Source organism: Dipodomys spectabilis, unplaced genomic scaffold, assembly GCF_019054845.1.
Source record: "Dipodomys spectabilis isolate Male_0828 unplaced genomic scaffold, ASM1905484v1 ptg000034l, whole genome shotgun sequence".
Classification (NCBI taxonomy): Eukaryota; Metazoa; Chordata; class Mammalia; order Rodentia; family Heteromyidae; genus Dipodomys; species Dipodomys spectabilis.
This window is the reverse complement of record NW_024870711.1, coordinates 4,914,624-4,936,750: the sequence shown is the minus strand read 5'-3', so window position 1 is coordinate 4,936,750 and position 22,127 is coordinate 4,914,624. Positions and strand designations below refer to the sequence as shown.

Genomic DNA, 22,127 nt, shown 5'->3' with positions numbered 1-22,127 from the left:
CCCTCTGGGAGGCCACGCCCCCAGGGAGCCACGCCCCAGTGCCGCCCTTCTGAAAGGCCACGCCCCCAGGGACCCACGCCCCAGTACCGCCCTTCTGAGAGGCCACGCCCCCAAGGGAGCCACGCCCAATGCGGCCTTTCCTACATGCCGCTCCCCCCGTGACTGCCACGCCCAGTGCAGGCCCGCGAGACCACGCCCCCATGTAAAACACGCCCCCATCACTGCCCGTCTCCGGAGAAGTCACGCCCTGCTGGAAGCCACCCCAAGGCAGCCGCTCTCCTAGAAAGCCCCAAGCAACCCCTATTTATCCACGTTTACTGACACAGCAGTCTTCCTCCATAGATCCACTCCTGGTTGGCCAGGTCCTTGAGAGGCTTCGCCCGGCACAACCCCTCCCATGCAGCCCCGCCCCGCGAAACCCCGCCCCTGAGACCTTGCCTCTGGAAGGGCTGCTCACTTAGGCCCCGCCCCTGGGAGACCCCGCCCGCAGAGGCCCCGCCCCTGGGAGACCCCGCCCGCCGAGGCCCCGCCCCGCCGAGGCCCCGCCCCCGGGAAGCTCCGCTGCCGTCAGCAGCGCCTGTCCGCACAGCGAGTCCGCGGGGATCCCAGCACTCAGGAGTGAGTTTTTCAGGTTTCCTGAGTCGCGGGCGAGTGGCCCAGCCCCTGGGGGCCCTGGGTCCCCCGAGCTGCCCGAAGGATGCTGGAGGCCGTTCCCTCCCGGACGCGGAGGTGTTTGTGGGTTCTGGGTTCCGCAGGCCGCCCCGCACCCCGCCCCCCCCTCCCCCGACCTGGGGTCCGGACGGGACGCCCGCCCTCCACCCGTGTCCGCGGGGACCCGCAGCTGGGGACATTCTCGTATGTTTCCTTCGCTTATCTGCTCAGAGGTGCTTGGACCGGGACCGTGCACTCCGGCTTCCGGATCCGTCTCCACTTAACCCCGAGCGGGAACACCTCAAGCTTTCCAGCCAGAAATAGTAGGAACGCGGTGGAGGAGGAGGGGGGGGGGGTGGAGGGGCAGGCCTGTGAGTGCCACAGGGAGTGCGGGCAGACTGCGGGGCGCCGGGCCCGCTGGGACTTTAGGAAGGAAAGTGGGGTGGGGGGCGCAGGGAGGGCTGCTAAATAACCCTAGAGGCCTACAGACGAAATGAACCCCGGAGAGCTCTGCAGATCTCACCTTCCGGGGCTGAAATTTGGAATGCAGCCTGGAGACTTAACCCTAGCTCAGTCTGGATAGGCACGTCATAGGGAGAGGGCTGGCAGAATGGGAGGGACGAAGAAAGGGAGACAGGGAGGGATTAAATCTGGTACCTGACTTGGTTTAAGTTGTCCTCCAGAGCAAAGCCTCATACAGGGATTTGCCTGCAAGGGGTTTATTTGGGAAGAGAGGCAGAAAGCCAAGTGAGGAAGTGGCCAGAATGAGACAGGGAAGGAAAGGAGACCAATAAGAGGATGTGGCTGGCAGGTGGGGAGCAGGGGAAGACCCCTGGAGCATGGGAGGGGGTGGTAAGCTGCATTCAGGACCAGCACTGGCCATGTGTCTGTGGCTCCCTCCATCTGCGATGTCACTGTCACCACTGTCACCCACCCTTAGAGGTGGGTGAAGGAAGTGCCAAGGGTCCCCGCAGCACTCAGGGAAGCCCAAAGGGGCAGCTGAGGAACAGGTTGGAGTGTTTGTCCTGTGCCTGTAATGAGCTCAGTTTTCAGCATATTAGGTGAACAAACACTTTTTCAGAAGTATCTAGAAAGTGCAGAATGCCACAGCCAGAGAAAAGTAGGGACCAGTCCATGGGGGAAGAGATGAACATTTCCAACAACTCATGTTTGTGACAGGTCAGTGACATTTCTATCCAAGGAATAAAACACCAAGTCAGCTGGCAAGTCTCAACTTGAGCCTTTCCCTGAACTACCCACCCTGCTGAATCCAGTCCTGCCCCTTGGCTTGCCAGTCACCTGCTGGGAGCCTTTTCCACAGAATTTCTACTTCAGCTCAATGCCACTTTGCCACAGAGGACTTTCCAAGGACTCAATCTAAAGTAGTGCTCCAGTTGTTCCATATCTTATCCTTATTATTTCCATCACAGTGGTTTTTAATGGCTGCATTTTCTTATCTACCTACTTACTGTCTTTCCCATCCTGTAGTATCTGAGTCATGACAGCATGGTTCCTTGTCTGTCTTGCTCCTGGCTCTGTTTCCCAGTGCTAGAGCAGTGGTTAGCAGTGGGGAGTCTGGTATAGCTTTGTGGGTGAATATATTTAATTGCTGAATTGTTTTTTCGGTGTGTATATGTGTCCTTTCTTGAGTTTGAACTCAGGACCTTATACTCTCAACTTGGCTTTTTCACTACAGGCTGGCACTCTACCCATTGAGCTATAGCTACACTTTCAGGTTCTTGCTTGTTAATTGGAGATAAGAGTCTCATGGTCTTTTCTGCCCAGGCTGGCTTCAAACCAGGATCCTTAGATCTCAGCCTCCTTAGTAGCTAGGATTACAGGCATGAGTTACCAAGACCTAGCAGATGTTTGTTTTTATTTTTTTAACTATTTTTTAAACTTGGTCTTCTATCTGTTTTGATCACAACCTGGGCCTTTGCTTCCTCTGCAGCTCTTGCCAAAACCATGGCAACATCTCCTGCTGCGGCTTTTGAGACTCTCATGAATGGAGTGAAGAGCTGGGACCTCCCCAGAGGGCCCATTCCCAGTGAGCTCCTTCTTACTGGGGAGGCTGCCTTCCCTGTGATGGTGAATGACAAGGGCCAGGTGCTTATTGCTGCGTCCTCCTATGGCCGGGGCCGCCTGGTGGTTGTCTCCCACGAGGGCTACCTGTTGCATTCTGGATTGGCTCCCTTTCTTCTTAATGCCGTAGGCTGGCTCCGGCCTTCTCCGGGAGCTCCTGTAACAGTGCATCCGTCCCTGGCATCACTAGCAAGCCTTTTGCAGGCCTCTGGCATCGAGACACAAATTGGGCCACAACCTGGAGAGGCCTTAGGAGTTTACTGCACCAATGCCTACAGTGACACCTTGCCTGAGAAACTGGTCCAGTTTCTGAAACGTGGAGGAGGCGTGCTCACTGGGGGCCAAGCCTGGTATTGGGCCAGTCAGCACGGCCGTGACAAGGTGCTGTCCACGTTCCCTGGGAACCAGCTGACCGGTGTGGCAGGCGTGTACTTCACTGACGTCTATGGTGACGTAGGCCGTTTCAAGGTCTCTAAGAAGGTGCCAAAGATTCCACTCCACGTCAGGTGAGTGTGTGTTCCCCACTAGGGAGTCTGAATTGTGTTTAATAATCAAGCTGAAGTGTCTTCTTCTCTTTCAATACGGATAGTACTTTTTTTACTCAATGTTGGAATGCCCACAGATCAAAAGGAGGGTTATTGAAACGTACCAAGACCCAAGAGAGGCTGGTCTTCACTGCCAGTCCAGGCAATATCTGCTTCATAGAAAAGCTCATCTTACATCTTACATCCCTGCCTATCAGTTTCTTAAGAAAATGGAAGGACATTTGTGGGTGTGAGCAACTAGCATTAAGCCAAGCCCTGTTCTGGGGGTGCAGCAGAGCACAGCACCGACAAACCATGCTGCCCAGGAAGCCTGTGTTCCAATGGAGATCTAGGTGTGTAAGGAAACAAATCAACAAATATTCTGTCAGGTTTTTACAAAGCAGGGAAATCAAGCAAGTTTTGCAGACAGCGTGTGAAGAGGAGAGTGGGAGCTATTTTATTTAGTATCTTCAGGGAAGGTGTGTGGGTCAGAAGACCTGACAATCACACTGAATCAATATTTAATGGTGTTTTAAAGAAGGATTCAAGATATGGAATAGATGGAAAAGTAGAAGCACACCAGGACATCAGCTACATCAGGACAGACAGTGGAGGGGGTGGTGTTATAAAAGGCCAGGCGCAATGGCCACCTTGTGTATAATGGAGCTGTGGCTAGCACTGTCCAACCGGGCTGGACCCGAGATGGGAGATCAACCTGGGCAGAGCTGGAATTCTTTCTTCTACCTTCAGTTGTCTCTCTCCTTCTCATGGGCTGAACCCACCCGAATCTGGGGGTAAGCAAGCCAAGGTAATGCAACTTCCTGTAGCACAGAGGGTGGCCAGAGAGAGGGGCCAGTGGCTTTACATGCAAACAAGCAAATGGCTAGCATGGAAGCCTTCTCTGGAAGGTAATGTTTGAAAAGGACACCTTAAAGAAGTGAGAGAACGAGCCCCATCTATAACCATCAGCTGAGGAATCGAGACCTAGCAAGGAACTAGGGCTGAAACCCAAAACAGAAGCAGGCTGGGTACATTCCAGGAACATCTAGGAAGCTAAGATGGTTGGAGCTGCATGAACAAAGGCTGGATCAAAAGGAAGCAAGGTCCTGCAAGAAAGACCATCTCAGCTAGACCCATCGATAGAACTTGTTTGGGGATAGAAGACAGAGAATCTATACAGAGAATTTATACCAAGGACTCACGTGATGTGATTGGTGGAGAGGCTGATGAGGCCACTGAACTAGGCCACCTAGCTAGTGGCTTCCACTACACTGGCCATGGTGGAGCTGCAAGGGAGAACTTCCATTGTATACGCTGAGGTAGCACTTGCAGACTTGGCTGTTGGGATGAATATGGAAGAAGAGGGGAATGAGGAGTTGAGATTTGGGGTTTGAGTTGCCTAAAGACAGGTATTACCATCTACTGAGTTGTGAAAGACAGGAGATCAAAAGCCAGTTTTGGATATTTGGGCTTTGATATGGCAGTGACTATGTCTATATAGTGAAGGCTTTTCTATAACAGATGTGTTAACCATGTTGAAGTTTATTTTTCTTGTGCAGGATGAAGCCTGGGTAGGAAATGCAGGCTTCTGGCATTGCTCCCATGGGCCCCAGTCTATGACTCTCTCTCTCTCTTCTCTACTTTTGTCACAGTGCATTGCTTTTATGTTTATCACCATAAGATAATGACTGCAGGCACTATAATTATGTATACCTAGACAATAATTAGCTGGAATAGATACACCTGCTGGGTCTGTCTCTTTTAATTTCGAAAGCCTTTTATTGTGGGGGAAGTCAGAACCATTAGACTTTCATTTATATCTTAGGAGGCAGGATTAAAGCTTAGCCAGCCTCCGCTCCCTGGGGGCCTGAGAGATCAAATCTTTTTAAATGGGCAGTATCTCTGAAGAAAGGAAGACCCTGGCAAAAGAAGAAGGGGGTCCTGTCAATATCGAGTGAAAAGCTAGCAGGGCCCTGGACCCTCACTCCCAAGACAGGCAGGCTTGGAATTCTTTCCCTTCTAACTGGGTTGGGGAGGTGCTGCGGTTACCAGGGAGACTGGGTGAATCAAATTTGTTTGTTTGTTTTTTTAAAAAAATTATTATATTAGGAAACAGACAGGTTAAATTCTGTCAGCACGATCCTCTTAATTACCCCCAGGAGCCTCTACCTCAGCAAATGAAAGCTGTTTTGCTTCATCTACAGCTACATGTTGCATCTCTGCCATTGCATTGGAAGTGTGTTTTACATGGGTGCTTTTTTAACCTCTTCATGATGGCCCAAATGTTATTGATCAGCAATGGAAAGGTGGACAGGAGCCCTGCAGTCTTTCCATTGTAAGTGAGCTCTTACCACTCACTGTAGCCTCTTGGTCTCTCATATCTCCTCAGGTGCGGGGTGGAGCTCAGACAGGACCAGCAGCAGCTCTTGGCGGGGATCTCTGAGCTGGACATCAAGACAGGGGGGGTCCCCTCACAGCTGCTAGTCCACGGGGCCCTGGCCTTCCCTGTGGGACTCGATGCCTCCCTCCGCTGCTTCCTGGCAGCTGCCCGCCATGGCCGTGGCCGAGTGGTCGTGGCTGCTCACGAAGGCCTGCTCTTTGCTCCCAAGATGAGACCTTTTTTGCTCAATGCTGTTCACTGGTTGGCCAGAGTCCAGAAGGGCAAAATTGGGGTGAATACAAGTCTTACAAAGCTGCACTCGTTGCTTGTGGAGCAGGACCTGGAATGCACCCTGGAGTCCCAGCTAACCAAAGACCTGTGTGTCTATTGCTGTGTGGCTTACAGTGACCGGGAGGCCAAGAAGATCCACGAGTTTGTGGCTGAGGGCGGGGGGTTGCTGATAGGTGGGCAGGCCTGGTGGTGGGCTTCCCAGAACCCAGGCCGCAACCCGTTGGCTGGCTTCCCTGGAAATGTCATCCTCAACTGCTTTGGCCTCAGCATCCTACCTCAGACCCTCAGCCCGGGCTGCTTCCCTGCCCCTACTCCAGACATGCAGAGCTACCACCTCCGCAAGGCGCTGTCTGAGTTCCAGGCAGTGTTGAACCGTGGCGGGGAAACCATGGAAAAAAGCCATCTGGCGAAGCTGGGGGTAGATGGCGCGGCCTTCCTTCAGATTCCTGCAGAGGGCCTTCCCGCCTATATATCCCTACACCGGCTGCTCAGGAAGATGCTCACACAGGCTGGCCTCCCAGTTGTGAGCAAGAACAATCCAGTAGCCAGAGGCTCCCATGAGGCCACCATGCTCTGTCTGGCCACAGAGTTGGCACACTCAGGGACAGATTGCTCCCAGCTGGCTCAGGGCCTTGGCAATCGGACCTGCTCCTCCACGCTGCCCCCATCAGACCATCTCATCGCCCTGGAGATCGATGGAAACAACCCAGGTAGGGGTGAGCAGTGCTCACCGCATCCCAGGCTGGGATGGTAGGTAGACATGGCTGATTTCGCAAGGCCTTAGACACGCTGCGCTTCAGGAAGGCTGGCTCCATGCTTTACTAGGCATTTTCAAGAAGATAGGCCTTAGAGTTCCATGGAAGGCCTAGAAGGCAAGAGGCAGAGACTGGGAAGGTAGTGGTTCAAGGCTAAACTGGGCATAAAAGTAATGAGAGAGTCCCTGTCTTCATGCTTGTAGTGCCGGCTTTGAAGGAGATAGAGGGAGGAGGATCATAGTCCAAGGCCAGCCTGAAGCAAAAACCTGAGAGCCTATTCAAATTATAACCAAAGTAAAAACAAGCAGTGACATGCCTTAAGTCATAGACTCCTGGGTCGAAAGAACAGTGCCCTAATTTCAACCATCCATTCCAAAAAAAAAAGTCAAGAAGAAATACAAAGACAGGAGGGGTAAGTGCTGGGAGCGTGAACAGCCTGGATTCAGCCGGGAGACGCTGGGATGAGGGTGGGGATGGGGTCATAGTAACGTGCGAGCAGAGAGCTCAGCCTTCTCTTGGACTCTTGGCAGGCGACGGTGAAGCCTGGGTGAGCACGGGGCTCTATGTCCTAGAAGGGCAAAGTGCAGAGGTCTCCTTGCCGGAAGCGGCTGCCTCTGCTGGCCTGAAGGTAAGGCGGTCCTTCCCACTTCCCTATCTAGCTCATGGCTTCAGGGGGGACAGGGAGAAAACCACCCTGCTCCTCTCAGGGTCTGTCAGTGACTGCAGCCCAGGGACCAGTCCCACAGCCACCACCACATCCCTGCCCTGGGACATCTAACTGCACCCATCCCTCTTAGACCTGCTAGCACCAGCCTGGCTGGGTTTTACCTCCTCATCTGGACAGTCAAATTATGCTCTTCCTGGAGAGTTTCACCCCTGCTCAACTCTGAGAGTCACCCCCACCCCACTTCAGTGGGGCTCTGTTGTGTTGGCGTTCCCTCCAGAGCTCCCCTGCTTCTACTCAAGCAAGCCCAGGACTGCAGATAAAGGGCCTTTGGAATAAAGGGGAGCCAGGCCTCTGTGCCTGAGCCCCATGACTCAGCCGCTGCAATCTCCCGGTCCCCTTGCAGCACAGGACTTGCTCTGCTGCGCAGGCCTGGTACAGGCCTAGGCTTCGGCCTGGTAGGAAGACAGCATGGTGCCCTCAACCTTAGCCTTGGGTTATGCCTAGTGTCTTACCGAGACATGCTGGAGGTCTGGCCGCCGTCGGGCTCTTTCTATTCCTAGGAAAGAATGCTTGTACGTTTTAGTCTGCATGACATTGGAGTGCTACAGCTTTGTAGGTTTCCATGTGTCACTCACTAGTGGAAAAGGGAAGTTGGGAGCTGTGTCTAATTCCCTCCCTATAGACACACACACACACACACGTACACACGTACATATATCCATAACCATACCCCCACACACATACCCACACATTTACAGACACATACCCCTCCATACACACGTATACACTCACACATACCCCCCACTTACCCCCCACATACACACACACACACACACATGGTGACCGCACCTGTCCAGGTACAGATTGGCTGCCACACCGACGACCTGACCAACGCCAGCCAACTGTCTCGGGCCCCCGTGGTCACTCACCAGTGCTGCATGGACAGGCCCCAGCGGTCTGTCTCCTGTCTATGGGGTGGCCTCCTGTACATCGTCGTGCCCAAGCACAGCCAACTTGGCCTGGTACCCGTCACCATCAGGAGGGCTGTGCCTGCCCCCTACTACAAGCTGGGTGAGTGCAGGGATGGAGGGAAGAAGAGCTGCCGACACGGTGGAGTGAGGGCTGGCTGCCCCAGGGAACGGGAAGAAGGGTCAGCGGAGAGGAAAAGGAGAACTTTGAGCGGTGAGCATGCAGAGTAGAGATACAGAACACCGGGTGTCCATGGAGACTTCCGGGCAGAGCAGAGCAGAGAGAAAGGTCTGGAAGTTTCTCTTCATGACACAGCCTAGAGCTCCATGGGAAGGCAGTTCATTATTTCAGTGCTCTCCTCGCAGAGTTCAAGTTGTATTTTGTCAGCTCCAAGAGAAGTTGGGGCAGCATGTGGCAGGTTGGTGTTTATTCCAGGTAAGACGACCCGGGAGGAATGGAGGCGGAATGTCAAGGAGAATGCGGCCCCTTGGGGAGAGCTGGCCACAGACAACATCATCCTGACAGTGCCAACCACACACCTCCAGGCCCTGGAGGACCCCGAGCCTCTGCTCCGGCTCTGGGATCAGATGATGCAGGCCATAGCTAGGCTGGCAGCCCAGCCCTTCCCTTTCTGCAGACCTGAGAGGATTGTTGCTGATGTGCAGATCTCCGCTGGTGGGTACCCTGGGGAGCATGCGCAGTCAGTGTGCACGATTTGGTCATCGTTTTTTCACTTTGGTGGTACAGGGGGTTGTAACCAGGGTCTCATGCTCGCTAGGCTGAATGCCTGTCACAATCATCCATTCCCTTTTTTCCTTGTATCTTTGGGAGATGGCTCTTAACTTTTGCCTAGGCCAACCTGGACCATAATCCTCCTATTTATGTTTCCCATGTCTTTTGGGGTAGCAGGCGTGGGCCGCCACACCCACTAACTTTGAACTGAAATCCTCCCAGTCCCAGTCTCTGACCCCCAAGTACCTGGAATAACAGGCATGAGCCCCTGGACCCGACTTGCAATTCACTTAATGTCCAAGATAATTAAAGTATAATCTTTTAATAAAGAGTAAATAAGGAGGGGAAAAAAGACACAGAAGACATGGACCATGACAGAGCTAAAAGATGTTTCTGATTTAAAAAATGGTAAATAATTGCTGTCTGCAAGATTCATAGGACAGACAGTAGGACAGTCTCCTTAAATTGGTATTGGGCGGTCCCTTACGTCAGTGAAGGTTATTCCAAGGAGAGTATACAAAGTGAATTATTTTCTTTAAAGATAGTCAGCATTGAAAATGAATGAGGAAAAAGAATAATGAAGTTTGCACTAGGTGTGGATTGGTTGAAAGAAAACGGCAGGAAATCAAGAGCTCTGCTCCCCAAGTGGGAAGATTGCATTGAACTTCAACTTCCTTACCTAATAAAGGAAGAAAGGATGAAGCTATTTCTGTTGTGGAGTACAAATCCAGATGGCAGTGTAGAGTTGAGGGGAGTGTGGAACTGAGCCTGTGCTAGCCTGTGAGACCTCACGTGGAGACAGAGGACCCGCAAAAGAAGCCTGGGATTCCAGGGAGGATCCTGTAGAGTGCATCCCTGTACGCTCCAAAGTAGAGCCAGGAGGGGAAGGGTGGGACGGGAAGGAGGTGCTCCCACAAATCCATCTACTTTACAGCCACCAGAGGCATTCTGCCATTATTAGAGACATCCATATGGGGCGGTGGGGGAACGTTCCACAGTGAAGGAAGTGGAGGGAGAAGGTTGGAGTGGCGCTTCCTTCCCAGCTGCAACTCTCCTTTCTTCCCCTCCCCCCCAGGCTGGATGCACTCGGGGTACCCCATCATGTGCCACCTGGAGTCGGTGCAGGAGCTCCTCCACGAGCCGAGCATGAAAAGCAGAGGTCTGTGGGGACCCATCCACGAGTTGGGCCACAACCAGCAGCGCCACGCGTGGGAGTTCCCCCCGCACACCACCGAGGCCACCTGCAACCTGTGGTCAGTGTACGTGCATGAGACCGTCCTGGGCATCCCCCGGGCACTGGCCCACTGCGCCCTGAGACCAGCCGAGAGAGAGAAGAGAATCAAAGCATACCGGAGCAAAGGCGCGCCGCTGCAGGACTGGAATGTGTGGACGGCTTTGGAGACATACCTGCAGGTACGGAGCAGAAATCGGAGAGGACTTCATGGGCTCTCCATCTCCTTTATGACCTCTCCCAGCCTGGAGTACCACCTCCCCTCCGTGTGGTTCGTGGGGCTGGGTACGTGTATGATGAGAATAACCCCGGGTCCCCCTCGCTTGAGGTGATATACTGCAGTGAAAAAGCTATTACAAAGAATAAAACAGGGTAATTGTCTCTGTTCTCTAGCACATTGGTGAGGAGCTTACATAAGCTCTGAGTCTGAGACTGAGTCGCAGCTCCTCCCCTGCTGGTTTTGGCTTTGATCTCCTAATACGTTTCCATTCACTCATTGTCTCTTGTGTTTTCCTCCCCTTACTTTTATGGGTCTATGGGGCCCATGAATGTTAGCATCCTTATATAGTGACTAGAACTTGACAACAGGGCAATTGAATTGCAGTAGAGCCTTGTAGGAGTTAAATGGCATCCATTTGAATCAACATTCATTAAATAACTGATAAACCTGCTTGGGCAACACAAAAGTTGAGCCTGTTTCCTATGAAATAAGCAGACATCTCTATCTATTCCCCCCACCCCCCACCCCGGCCCTGGGCCTCCAATTCTGCTTTGCATTTCAACCCTTGTGAGTTGTCAGAGCTGTTTCCTTGTCTGATTCCTCCTGATCACTACTGCAGTTCTACTGCTAAGGGTGGTATGACCTGCTTTCCACAGTTTCATGCAAGGGCCGTTCAGGTAAATGATGAACTTAGAAGTGAAACTTGGCAGCTAGTGAAAGGCCAAGCTTTCGTACCCTGTCTTTGCTTTTTTTTGTTTGTTTGTTTCTTTCAATAATTTTTGGAAGAATGATTATAAGATTATCTCAGTCCATGCACAATTTTGCATTGTGCTCCTTCCTTCCTTCCTTCCTTCCTTCCTTCCTTCCTTCCTTCCTTCCTTCCTTCCTTCCTTCCTTCCTTCATTCCTTCCTTCCTTCCTCTCTCCCTCCTTCCTTCCTTCCTTCCTTCTGTTTTTCTTCCATCCTTCTGTCCCTCTTCCTTCTCATTGTCTTTCTCTTCATCCTCTTCTTTCTCTTCCTCCTCTTCCTCTCATCCTTCTTTTTTGTGAAGATCAAACCCAGGTGTTTCCACACAGTTTCTATATGCTTTATTCAGCCAGCCCGTGGACCTACAGAACAGCAGATTTTAATGGTAGCTTGTCACCAAAGTATCAGTTAAAACTCTACTTCCATCCCATCCACCAACTCACTCACTCTCCATGAATGGATTCCTGCCTATTTATATATCTGTCACCTCCACTGACCTGTGTCCTCCAAACAGACACAAGTTCTTCACCATTTTTGCCAAGCACCATGTCTGGCATATTGTAGCTAACTCACAAATATTTCATCTTTAATAAAGTTTAATCTATGAATGCATTAATTAATAGGCCATGGTCAGGGAGACTGCCAGAGGCTAACTATCAAGGACAGATGAGCAGTAATGAACGCTGAGGGAGACTTGCCTCAAGCTTCTTCTGTCCTGGGGTTTTACATCCAGATTTAAAGAATTTTCTTCCATAAAACAGGAGAGAAGGGAATGGAAATCCACAGACTTCTACTAATTGCAAATTTCTGTAATCTTATGTAAGTGAGTTTCTCTACTTTTAAGCTGCTTATAACATGCCTGTTTCTTTCTCTTTGCCTATAGAGCACCTTACAGATAGTCAAAGGTCTGAGGTGGCTTGTAAAAAAATACAGTTATTGTTATGTCTGGAAAATGTTGGAAGTCACCAACACTGATAGGCCAAATATTTAGTTTCAGGGTTGGAGGCATGGCTCAGGTGGTAGAGTATCAGCCAGTGAGCAAAACATCAGATACCCAGTTCAAGTCCTGGTCTTAAACCAACAAAATGAATCTTAATCAGGCCCAAGTTTGTCCTGAAGCTGAGGAAAACTTCTTAAGATTTGATTAGGTTTTGGTACAGATAATCATTCATTGACTATTTTCCTCTTTCCATGTATTATGTTTCCTATGAGCCCCTCTGCTAGGCTAGACATTATTATTTTATGGCAGAGAGCTGGAGTGAGCCATGGAGGTTATGTTTGTGCAGTGAGATGTTTGGCTTATGTTTGGTGGAGAGATGGGGCCCAGAAGAGAAGTGAATCTGATGACAAGGGGGAGGAACTCACAGTAAATGAAGTATATTCACGAATATGCTTTGGCAAGCCTGACTGTGCTTCTGGCCCTTCTTTCTCTTTCCAGCTCCAGGAGACCTTTGGTTGGGAGCCATTCACCCAGCTTTTTGCCGACTACCAGACTTTCTCTGGGCTCCCCAAAGACAACACGAGCAAGATGAATCTCTGGGTGAAGAAGTTCTCTGAAAAAGTACAGAAGAATCTGGTCCCCTTCTTTCAAGCCTGGGGCTGGCCTGTGCAAAAGGAAGTGGCCAATAGTCTGGCCTGCCTGCCTTGTTGGTTGGAGCACCCCATGACCGTGTACATGGATACCAAGGAGTAAAAGACATGGAGCAGATAGGGCAGGAGATGGAAAACGATCCCACTGTGATCCGGCCTGCCGCACTCGGTGCCTTGAAGCATTTCTCTCAGCCGAATTAATTGCGTGTCTTGACGGTCATTCCATGAGGAAGTCTCATGAGGACAGCTGATCTGGAGAATGTGCTCCTACGACTCCCCTCATCTCATTCTTCTCTACCACAGGGTCATTTCCTTTGATTTCACTAGTATCCATTTTCCACGTGGTCAGGAAATACTTCACTGAAAGGACAATAATGATCCCTGACACCTAATGAAATCCTGGAGTAAGGATTGGGAGTTTAGATATGGTGTTGTCTCTTTGTTTCTCCAATCATATTTATGTTTTATTAAACTTTCTAAAAAAAAAATCTTTTAAAGAGTTGTATGAAGCATTCGCCCTTCCAAAGCAGTTTATTCATGCAATCTTGATCAATGCCACCCCGTTCATCCCTCACAACCCTACCCCCCCCCTCAATTTTCTTAATGTTGTAGGATGTGCATTGAATTTTATAACTACATTCTCCCCCCGGCCCCCATAACACACTAGCAGCAAACGTGAGCAATGTTTTAATCCTGGATGGGGCCTGGGAAATGGAAGGGAAAGCCTTATAAGATCCATTCAGAAACTGACAATATTTGTTATAAAAATGGGCTTTTAAAAAGCATAAAAAATAGCATTTTTGTGTATGTTGTGGTGGTCCCTACATGGATTATAACATGATTTAAAAGCTAGTCGGCCTTTTTTAGGGTCACAACAAGCCAGCACATAACATTCCCCTTTCTTTTTTCTTTTTTTGGCAGTACTGAGGTCTGAAAACAAGGCACTGGCTTTTTGCTTGCTGGGCAGCTGTGTTCCACTGAGTCTTACCTCCAAGCCCTCTTTGTAGGGGCTGATTTTAAGATAGTATCTCACTTTCGGTCCAGGCACATGCATGTGGGCTGTGATCCACCTATTTTAGCTTTTCTTTTGTAGTTGGGATAGCATGCATGTCCCCCCCTCCCCACAGCTCTAAGTTGAGAACTTTTCCACTCAGGCTGTCTAGATCAAGCTCAGCCTTCCAATTGACTAGGATTACACGCATGAGCTACCTTCCCCAGGTTCCAGAAACATTCTTTAATTATAAAATACATCATACTCACCAAGCTCTAACTAGGACACTGGACCATTAAGATAATTATTATAAAATGAATTATCAGACCAGCATTATATTAAGAGATGGTTGTCAATAATCAAAGTTCCCCAAGTCCCCCAAGACTATAAACTCCTCTCCTACCACCAAATGGAAAACTACCCATGCCTTGGGATTTTCCTTTGTTTTCCATTCAGGCTTACTGCCTATGTACACAGCCTTGAACAACATAGTTTATTTTTAATTGATTTTAAGTTTTATAAGAATATGATAAGGTTGAATTTCAATGTCATCTTCTATGACTTCCTTCTGGTGTCAGATATTGTTTGTGAAATTCTTCTGGATTGATACATAGAGCCAGAGGTTATTTTTATTTCCACCTAATATTCTGCTGTATGACAATGATTCACTCAGCTAATCTATTTTGCTACATTTTTGATACATATTCAAAGGTTTCAATTTGGGTACAATTCACTACTATAAACATGTTTTCTATGGGTTTTGGTGCAGGTAAGCAAGAGTTTCCCTAGAATACCTTAAAAATAGGACTAACATATCACAGAATATGGAAAACTTCCATTTTGATAGATCAAAGCAAGTTGAAGACAAATTAGACATTGGAATTTGTGAGTTTCTATTGCCTTAAGCACTTATGATCACAATATTATTAGATATTTTCATTGGGTCAAACTTGTGAATACTTTATTATTGTGGTTTTAGTTTGTTTGCCTGCTAATGAAGTCCATCAGCTTCCATGTGTTAGTAATGCATTTGAGGTGATACTTTTTGAAGTTCAAACTTGTTGTGCATTTTTCTGTTGCTTTTCTGTGTCATGGTATTTTGGCCTGGTGGTAGATGGCGGCTTCAAGCATTTCTGTGTATCGCAGATGCCTTCTCCCACTCTGGAGGCTGACCTGTCACTTTCCTTAGACTCTGTTCAGAAATACAATTTCTTACAAATCGTTTAAATAGGGATACAGGTAACCCATTGCAACAATGAGATGTACAAGTCGTTATGTCGAAAAACGAACTTTACAACTTTGGTGGGGTGGGGAAGATCGGGTAGGGGGGACAGGCAGGGGGGCAGGAATGGGAAGGGATGGGAAGGGGAAACAAAGGAGGAGGCAACAATGCTTGATAAGAAATGTACTCATTATCTTGCCCATGTAATTATAACCCCTCTGTACGGTATTTTCACAATAAAAAAAATGTACAAAAAAAAGAAAAAAACCGAAATACAGTTTCTTAATTTCTGTGTTGTCAGAGTTATCAGTTCTCTTTTTTTATGGTTAGTGCTGTCTGTAGACCGAGTGACAAAAATGTGTCTCCAAATTTGATTAAGCTTTATATTAATATTATCTCCCAAAAGTTTCATAATGTTGCCTTTAAGCTTAGATCTTTCCATGAGGCCTGTGTTATGAGAACCTGAAGTACAATTTCAATATTTGAAGAAATGTATTCTAACTATAGAAAGGTCATCATAAAGTTCTTTCCTCCTCATGTGTCTCTACAATCATTCTGTATATGTGTGGGTCTTTTTGGAGGCTGTCTATTCTTCTATACGGATTTTTTTTTTCTCTATTTCAATGTCAATGCAATACTTCTGTAACATCTTTTATAAGAAATCTTCTATAGCTGAAGTGATAGAACACTAGCCTTGATCAAAAAAGCCAAGCAGAAGTCCTGGAGTTTAAGCCCAAGTATGGGCATTTAAAAAGACAAAATGATTTAACCTGACTGAATAGATTTTGAAAAATATAAAACATAATCACATGCTACCTGAAAGAAATTCTCTGAGTAAGAAGAGTAAAGCTGGAAGCATTACAATTCCCAGCCTCAAAACATACTACAAAGCTATAGCAAACAAAATTACAGTGCTGATACTAACAACAGCAACAATAAAGACTCACATAAGTTGGGAAGGGGAAACAAAGGAGGAGGCGACAATGCTTGATGAGAAATGTGCTCACTATCTTGCCCATGTAATTGTAACCCCTCTGTACAGAATTTTCACAATAAAAAAAAAAACTCACACAAGAACAGACACAGAGACAATGGAAGAGAGTAGACAACCCAGAAACAAATCCATGTATTCCTAACTAATTTATTTTTCACAAAAATGCCAATAAAACACATTAGATAAAGGAAAGTTTCTTCAATAAATGGTACGAGGGAAACTAGATAACCAATTTGCATAAGAAATAAACTAAACCTCATCCTTTTACTAGTTTGCAAATTAATTCAAAGTATTTTTTAAAAACTTAAATGTAATACACCAAACGATAAAACTACTAGAAGAAAACACAGGGGAAGTGCTTTATGACATTGGTCTGAGCAGAGACTTTCTGGTTTCAACTTTTAAAGCACAGATTAAAAAAAAAAAACAATAACTACTATATGTCTAAGACAAGCAGAAAAGGTCAAAAGCTATTTACATCTAATCATATAAGATGGTGTTAAGAAAAATGAACCCCAAGATAGGGACACAAGATGTTTTATCTTTGTTGCTGTTTTTTTAATGTACTTATAATGTACTGTGTATATTTTGTATGTTCTTCCCCCATGGTATAACCCCTGTTTTTACTGTATTTGATTAAGGTGCCCTGCATCTTGTATATACATTTATCTAATTTGGGGAGGGGAAGGGAAATAACAAAATGCTAAATAAGGATACAGGCTGACCCATTGTAACAATGAGATGTACAAGACATTATGTTGAAAATGAACTTTACAACTTCGTGGGGGGGGGTGGAGGGTAGGTGAGAAGTTGGGGTGGTGGGGAAGGAAGTGATGGTAGGGGGAAACAAAGGAGGGGTAACAATGCTGGATAGGAAATGGACTCATTACCTTACTCACATAACTGTAACCCCTCTGTACAGTATTTTTACAATAAAATATTTTAAAAAAGCAAAAACCTTGGCAAATGGGATTATAGAAAACTAAACAGTTTCTGCACAACAAAGGAAACAACTTACAGTGAATAAACAACCTAAAGAATGAAATAAAATATATTCAGACACATTCTAACTACCAAGGGATTAGTATCCAGAAATATATGGAACAAACAGTCAAATGGCAAATGGCCTGAAAAAATGTTTCTTAAAAGACATACAAAGGGCCAAGAAATATATGGGAAAAAATGTTTCACATCATTAACCATTAGAGAAATGGATGTCAGAGCCATGGTGGATTATCAGCTCACTCCCAGCAAGAGTGACTGTTGTCAAAAAACTAGAACCAAAACCACACTACAAACAAATAACCAATCATACAAATGCCAGTGAGTATGAAGAGACAGAGCAACTCTCAATGTAGTTGTGTTAGGGGTAAATCAAGGATGAAAACAGCAGTGTGGGGGTTTCAAGGGAAGGAAGGAAGGAAAGGAAGGAAGGGAAGGGAAGGAAGGAAGAAAGGAAGGAAGGAAGGAAGGAAGGAAGGAAAGAAGGATGGAAGGAAGGAAGGAAGGAAGGAAGGAAGGAAGGAAGGAAGGAAGGGAGGGAGGGAGGGAGGGGGGGGGTAGGGAGGGAGGGAGGGAAGAAGAAAAAAGGAAGGAAAAAAGGAAGGGAGGAACAGAGGGAGAAAAAAGGAAGGAAAGAAGGAAAGAAAAGATCACTAGTGGTACCCTAAAAACCAAAAGTATTAATCTTATAGAACTATAGTGATTTCTAGAATCTGGACAGGTGTAGGGGAAGGGGAGAGAGAAAGCTGGTTAATGAGTTCAGGGTTGGATGAGAGGAAACTTCTCTTGTTCTGTGTCACAATAGAATACAGGCAACAATTATCTACACATTTCAAAATAGTAGAGAGGATATGGGATGCACCCAACACAAAGAGAATGCATGTGTCTATATGGCTAAGATGACACACACCATTTATCCAATCTGATCATTATATATTATGTGAGTATTGAACTGTCATCATGTTATATAATATGTACAATAATATGTACAATTTTATTACATGTCAATTAAAAGTAAAAGTAGAATTTTAAAAGTAATAAAATTAGACATCTTTATCTTCTCATGATCTGAAAGGGAAACATTTGACCAACTAATGTTTAACACATATTTTTATATGCACCAATGATCAGATTAGCATGTTTGTTTTCATTTTCTATTGAGATTTTTTTATTGCATGACCTTGGAGTTTAATAAAAGAATATTTGTTCAAATAGTGAAATGATCATATTTTTTTATCTTTTCATCTGTTAACATAAGTAGATTTATAAATTGATTTTTAATGCAAATCAGTATTGAATTTTGATATCAGTCTCATTAGTCATGTACATTATGACGCATATAAATTAATGTTTATAAGTATGATATGATTCTTAAGGTTCACATTTCTTATTTATAAGTTAGATTAGCGTATGATCTTCCTTTTTAATGTTCTTGACTTGTTTGATACCAAATCTACATCCTCCTTCACAAAATACATAACTGGATGTTCCTTCTTCTGCTTTCTTTGGAAATGTTTCATAAGATTAAAGCTATTTGTTCCTTGAAATTTTGAAAGAACTCACCAGACATTGTGTCTGGAAATTTCTTTACAGTAAATTTTATCTATATTTGCTGATAATATTTCCTTGATAGTTACAGGATGATTAGAAGCTATACTTTTCAACCATCTATTTTTCTGTCTAAATTTTTGCATGCATTGGCTTAAAGTTACCCATGGAATCCTTACATAATTATCCAGTGCTGGTATGACCTGTCACTTTGCTTCTCTTTTGCTTCTTATTTCTCTCTCTTTCATTGATCAATTTCAGCAAAGATTAGACTTAGTTTTATTTTTTGCTGGTAGAACCCAGGGCTTTCTAGGTACCATAAGATCCATCCCTCATTACGTTTGCTAACTTTTAGTTTGATTTTCAAATAGAGTCTTCTCATGCTATGTTTGTCTTGGCAGACCTGCAAAAGAGATTATCTTGTCTTTACTTTTTAAGTAGCTGGAGTTGAAATGTGTTCAACTATGCCCAACTTGTTTGTTGGAACCAGGTCTCACTAACTTTTTACTTGGTCTCGCTTTAAATTGTGATTCTCTCAATCTACCTTCCTACTAGTTAAGATTATAGGCATGCACAACCATGCCTAGCAGATTTGATTTTTCAAATAACTAGTTTTGAGTCTGGAGATATATATATATAAAAAATGTATATTATATATATTCTCTTCAAATAGTATCTACTTTCAGTTTCAGGATTTCCATGTTTTCTGCTCTGGGGGAAAAGTGTATTGTTGTTTTCAAACTATTTGTGATGATGTTTTCCTCAATTCATTTTCAGCTCTTTCTCTTCTCTAATATTAATTCTTTTCAAGTCTCTTTATTCCCCCCTTTTGTCAGGGAGAGCAGATTTTCTGATCTGTCTTACTCCAGCTATAGTAGCAAGGTTTTGGTGAAAAGAACAATTGAAAATTCTTTTAGGTACAATGATACACTAAAATACAAGCTACCCAAACTAAAAAAGAAACATATTTTCACCCTTCATTAAAATATGTCCCTCGTACCTTACAAATAGCTAAATGGAGCACATGCATTCAATAAATTCATCACTAGGCATAACTGGCCAATGGTATTTGCCAGTAAGTAGATGTCTGACGTATTAGGTTTGGGTGAATCTATTTTCACAGTCATGCATCTTCCTGGATCTGTAGAGTTGCACCCAGAAACTTCTTGGGAGGTCACCGTTAGCTGGTAGGGTCTGTACCCCAAACTGGTTTGTGCCTCTTGTTCAAGGGACAAATCACACGACTCACATTGCCCAAGGTGGTCTCCAATTTCCTAACCCAGGATCAAAGCACAAATGAGAAGTCAAAGACTGAGCCTCCTCCAAGGACACAGTTCACTGGCATTCCCCCGCCATGCCCATCCCCACCCCAGGAGTGGGGTGTTGCAAACCTCCGCTTTCACTCATTGTGTTCAAAGGCTTTGCCTCAACCAGCCCCATTCCTTACCATAGCCATCCATGTTTGTGACTAATTGGGATCAGAGCTTTGTCAAGACTCAGTTGTTTACCACAGGAAAACACAAAACACAGACTTGACTATTGGCAAACACTTGACACTGCTGGAAAAAAAAAATCCTAGATCCTAAATCACTTAGCCCAGACCCCAAGTGAAATGGCTCTGGGGAGCCATAAGGTGAATGAACGCTGGGAGAGTTCAGGGATGTGTCGCAGCCAAGTGCCACCAGGAAGTAGGAAGAAGGATATACCGAAAAGCAATCACGCCAATCTCTATATATAGAGTCTCCTGACCGTGCACTCTTGGATTCTGCACAGACTCTCTTCTCTCCCAGGAGATCTGAACTCCAGTCAGAAGACATCCAGGTGAGTGTCTCTGGTTGCTTCCAGAATGTGAATTTCCCCGCTGTGTTGGTATGGAAGGAGGCTGCGGTCCTCCTCACTCCTTCCTTGTGTATGGGAATTGGGAGCTGGGGCCTTTCCTCTTGTAGTCCTGCTATGTCTTGGTCGATTGCCTGTTGTAGTGACAAGACACCGAGGATATGTGATTTATGAAGAAGTTGACCTTAGCTCACAGATCTGGATGCTGAGAAGGTCAAGATAGAGCAGTTTGCATTGACAAGGACCCCCATAGGGCTTAATCTCTTGCTGGAAAAATGGAAGGGGAGAGAGGATGGGGGGGGGGGAGGGGGAGGGGGAGGGCTTCGCTTTCCAAAAATCATCTCCCTGTAGCAGTCCTGAGAGCGAGAGAACTCTGTACTCCTGAAAGAATGAACCCAGTTCCTGGATAAAGGTGTCAATCTCAGAGCCAATCTCCTTGTAAGGTTCCACCACCTTCTCTAAACAGCTACATCAGGAAGAAATTCAAATGTGAGGGGGGGATGGGCAAGACAAACCATCCTCAAGGAGAGGAAGCGCTCACTGGGCTCCCGTGATAGGGAAAAGGCACAAATACAGCGTGCTCCAATTAAACCTGCAAGGTGCTCAAAATGCTTGGAGGAAGAGGAGTCTGTCTTTTCTTGTTCTCATTTTCTCAGTCCTCTGATTCTTTTTCCTTTGTTCACATCACAGTCCATCCTTCTTACCTCTTGTTACAGTCTTTTTTGTTGTTGATGTTGTTGGTTGTGGGACTTGAACTCTGGACCTGAGCACTGTCCCTGCCTGAGCTCTTCAGCTCAAGAGGAGCACTCTACTACTTGAGCCATGGTGCCACTTCCGGTTTTCTGGTGGTTCAGTGGAGATAAAAGTCTCACGGGCTTTCCTTCCCTGGGCTGGCTTTGAACTGTGATCCTCAGATTTCAGCCTCCTGAGTAGTTAGGATTACAGGCACGAGCCACTGTCACCCAGTTGTTACAGTCTTTTTTTTGGCTGTGATGGGCAATCAGAGTCTCAGGACTCAGGGATTTAGAGACTACCCCTTCACTGCAGGAGAAAATTGTAGCCCAGAACAGTATAAGAACTCTCTACATGTATGTCATGGAAGCTCTAGGATCCAAATAGGTGAAGGATGGAAGTGGTCAAGAAGAGGTATCAAAAACAAAAAGTTCCAGGTGTGGGTGGCCCACACCCATAATCCTAGCTTCTTGGGAGGCTGAGATCTGAGGACTGCAGTTCAAAGCCAGCCTGGGCAGGAAAATCCATGAGACTTTTGTTTCTATTTAAGTACTAAAAAGCAAGAGGTGGAGCTTCTGGCTCAGGTGGTAGAGTGGCAATCTTAAACATACAAGCTTGGCAACAGTGCCCAGGGCCTGAGTTCAAGCCCCAGGGCAGGCACACACACACACACACACACACACACACACACACACACACACACAACCTCCATACAATTCCTTTAAAAATCTAATGGTTCATCACAGAAGATGGAAAGCCTGAAATCAATTAATTTAAAGGTAATGTCAAACCTTTCCTGTATCATTTCCTGAACACACAGTCTCCAAGTCCCCCCACCCCCCTTCCGAGACCCTGTGCAGAGGCCAGAGTCCATCCTACATTGTGGGAGTCACAGAGCTCCTGGGACTCACTGATTGCACTCCAACTTGGGAAATGCCTGGGATGGGGGTCGTGTGCAAACCA

The 22,127-nt window shown here is 46.4% G+C and overlaps 1 protein-coding gene across 1 annotated transcript; it reads left to right on the top strand.

The window, feature by feature from the left end:
• The first annotated feature begins 557 nt into the window (after positions 1 to 557).
• Positions 558 to 13,311, top strand: LOC122105910 (TRPM8 channel-associated factor 2-like). Its single transcript, XM_042677196.1, has 8 exons — positions 558 to 618; positions 2,603 to 3,239; positions 5,647 to 6,638; positions 7,214 to 7,311; positions 8,208 to 8,421; positions 8,755 to 8,994; positions 10,127 to 10,464; positions 12,688 to 13,311. Exons 2-8 carry the CDS (start codon positions 2,617 to 2,619, stop codon positions 12,940 to 12,942), a joined length of 2,760 nt encoding a protein of 919 aa, XP_042533130.1. The 5' UTR covers positions 558 to 618; positions 2,603 to 2,616; the 3' UTR covers positions 12,943 to 13,311.
• Positions 13,312 to 22,127: the final 8,816 nt, after the last annotated feature.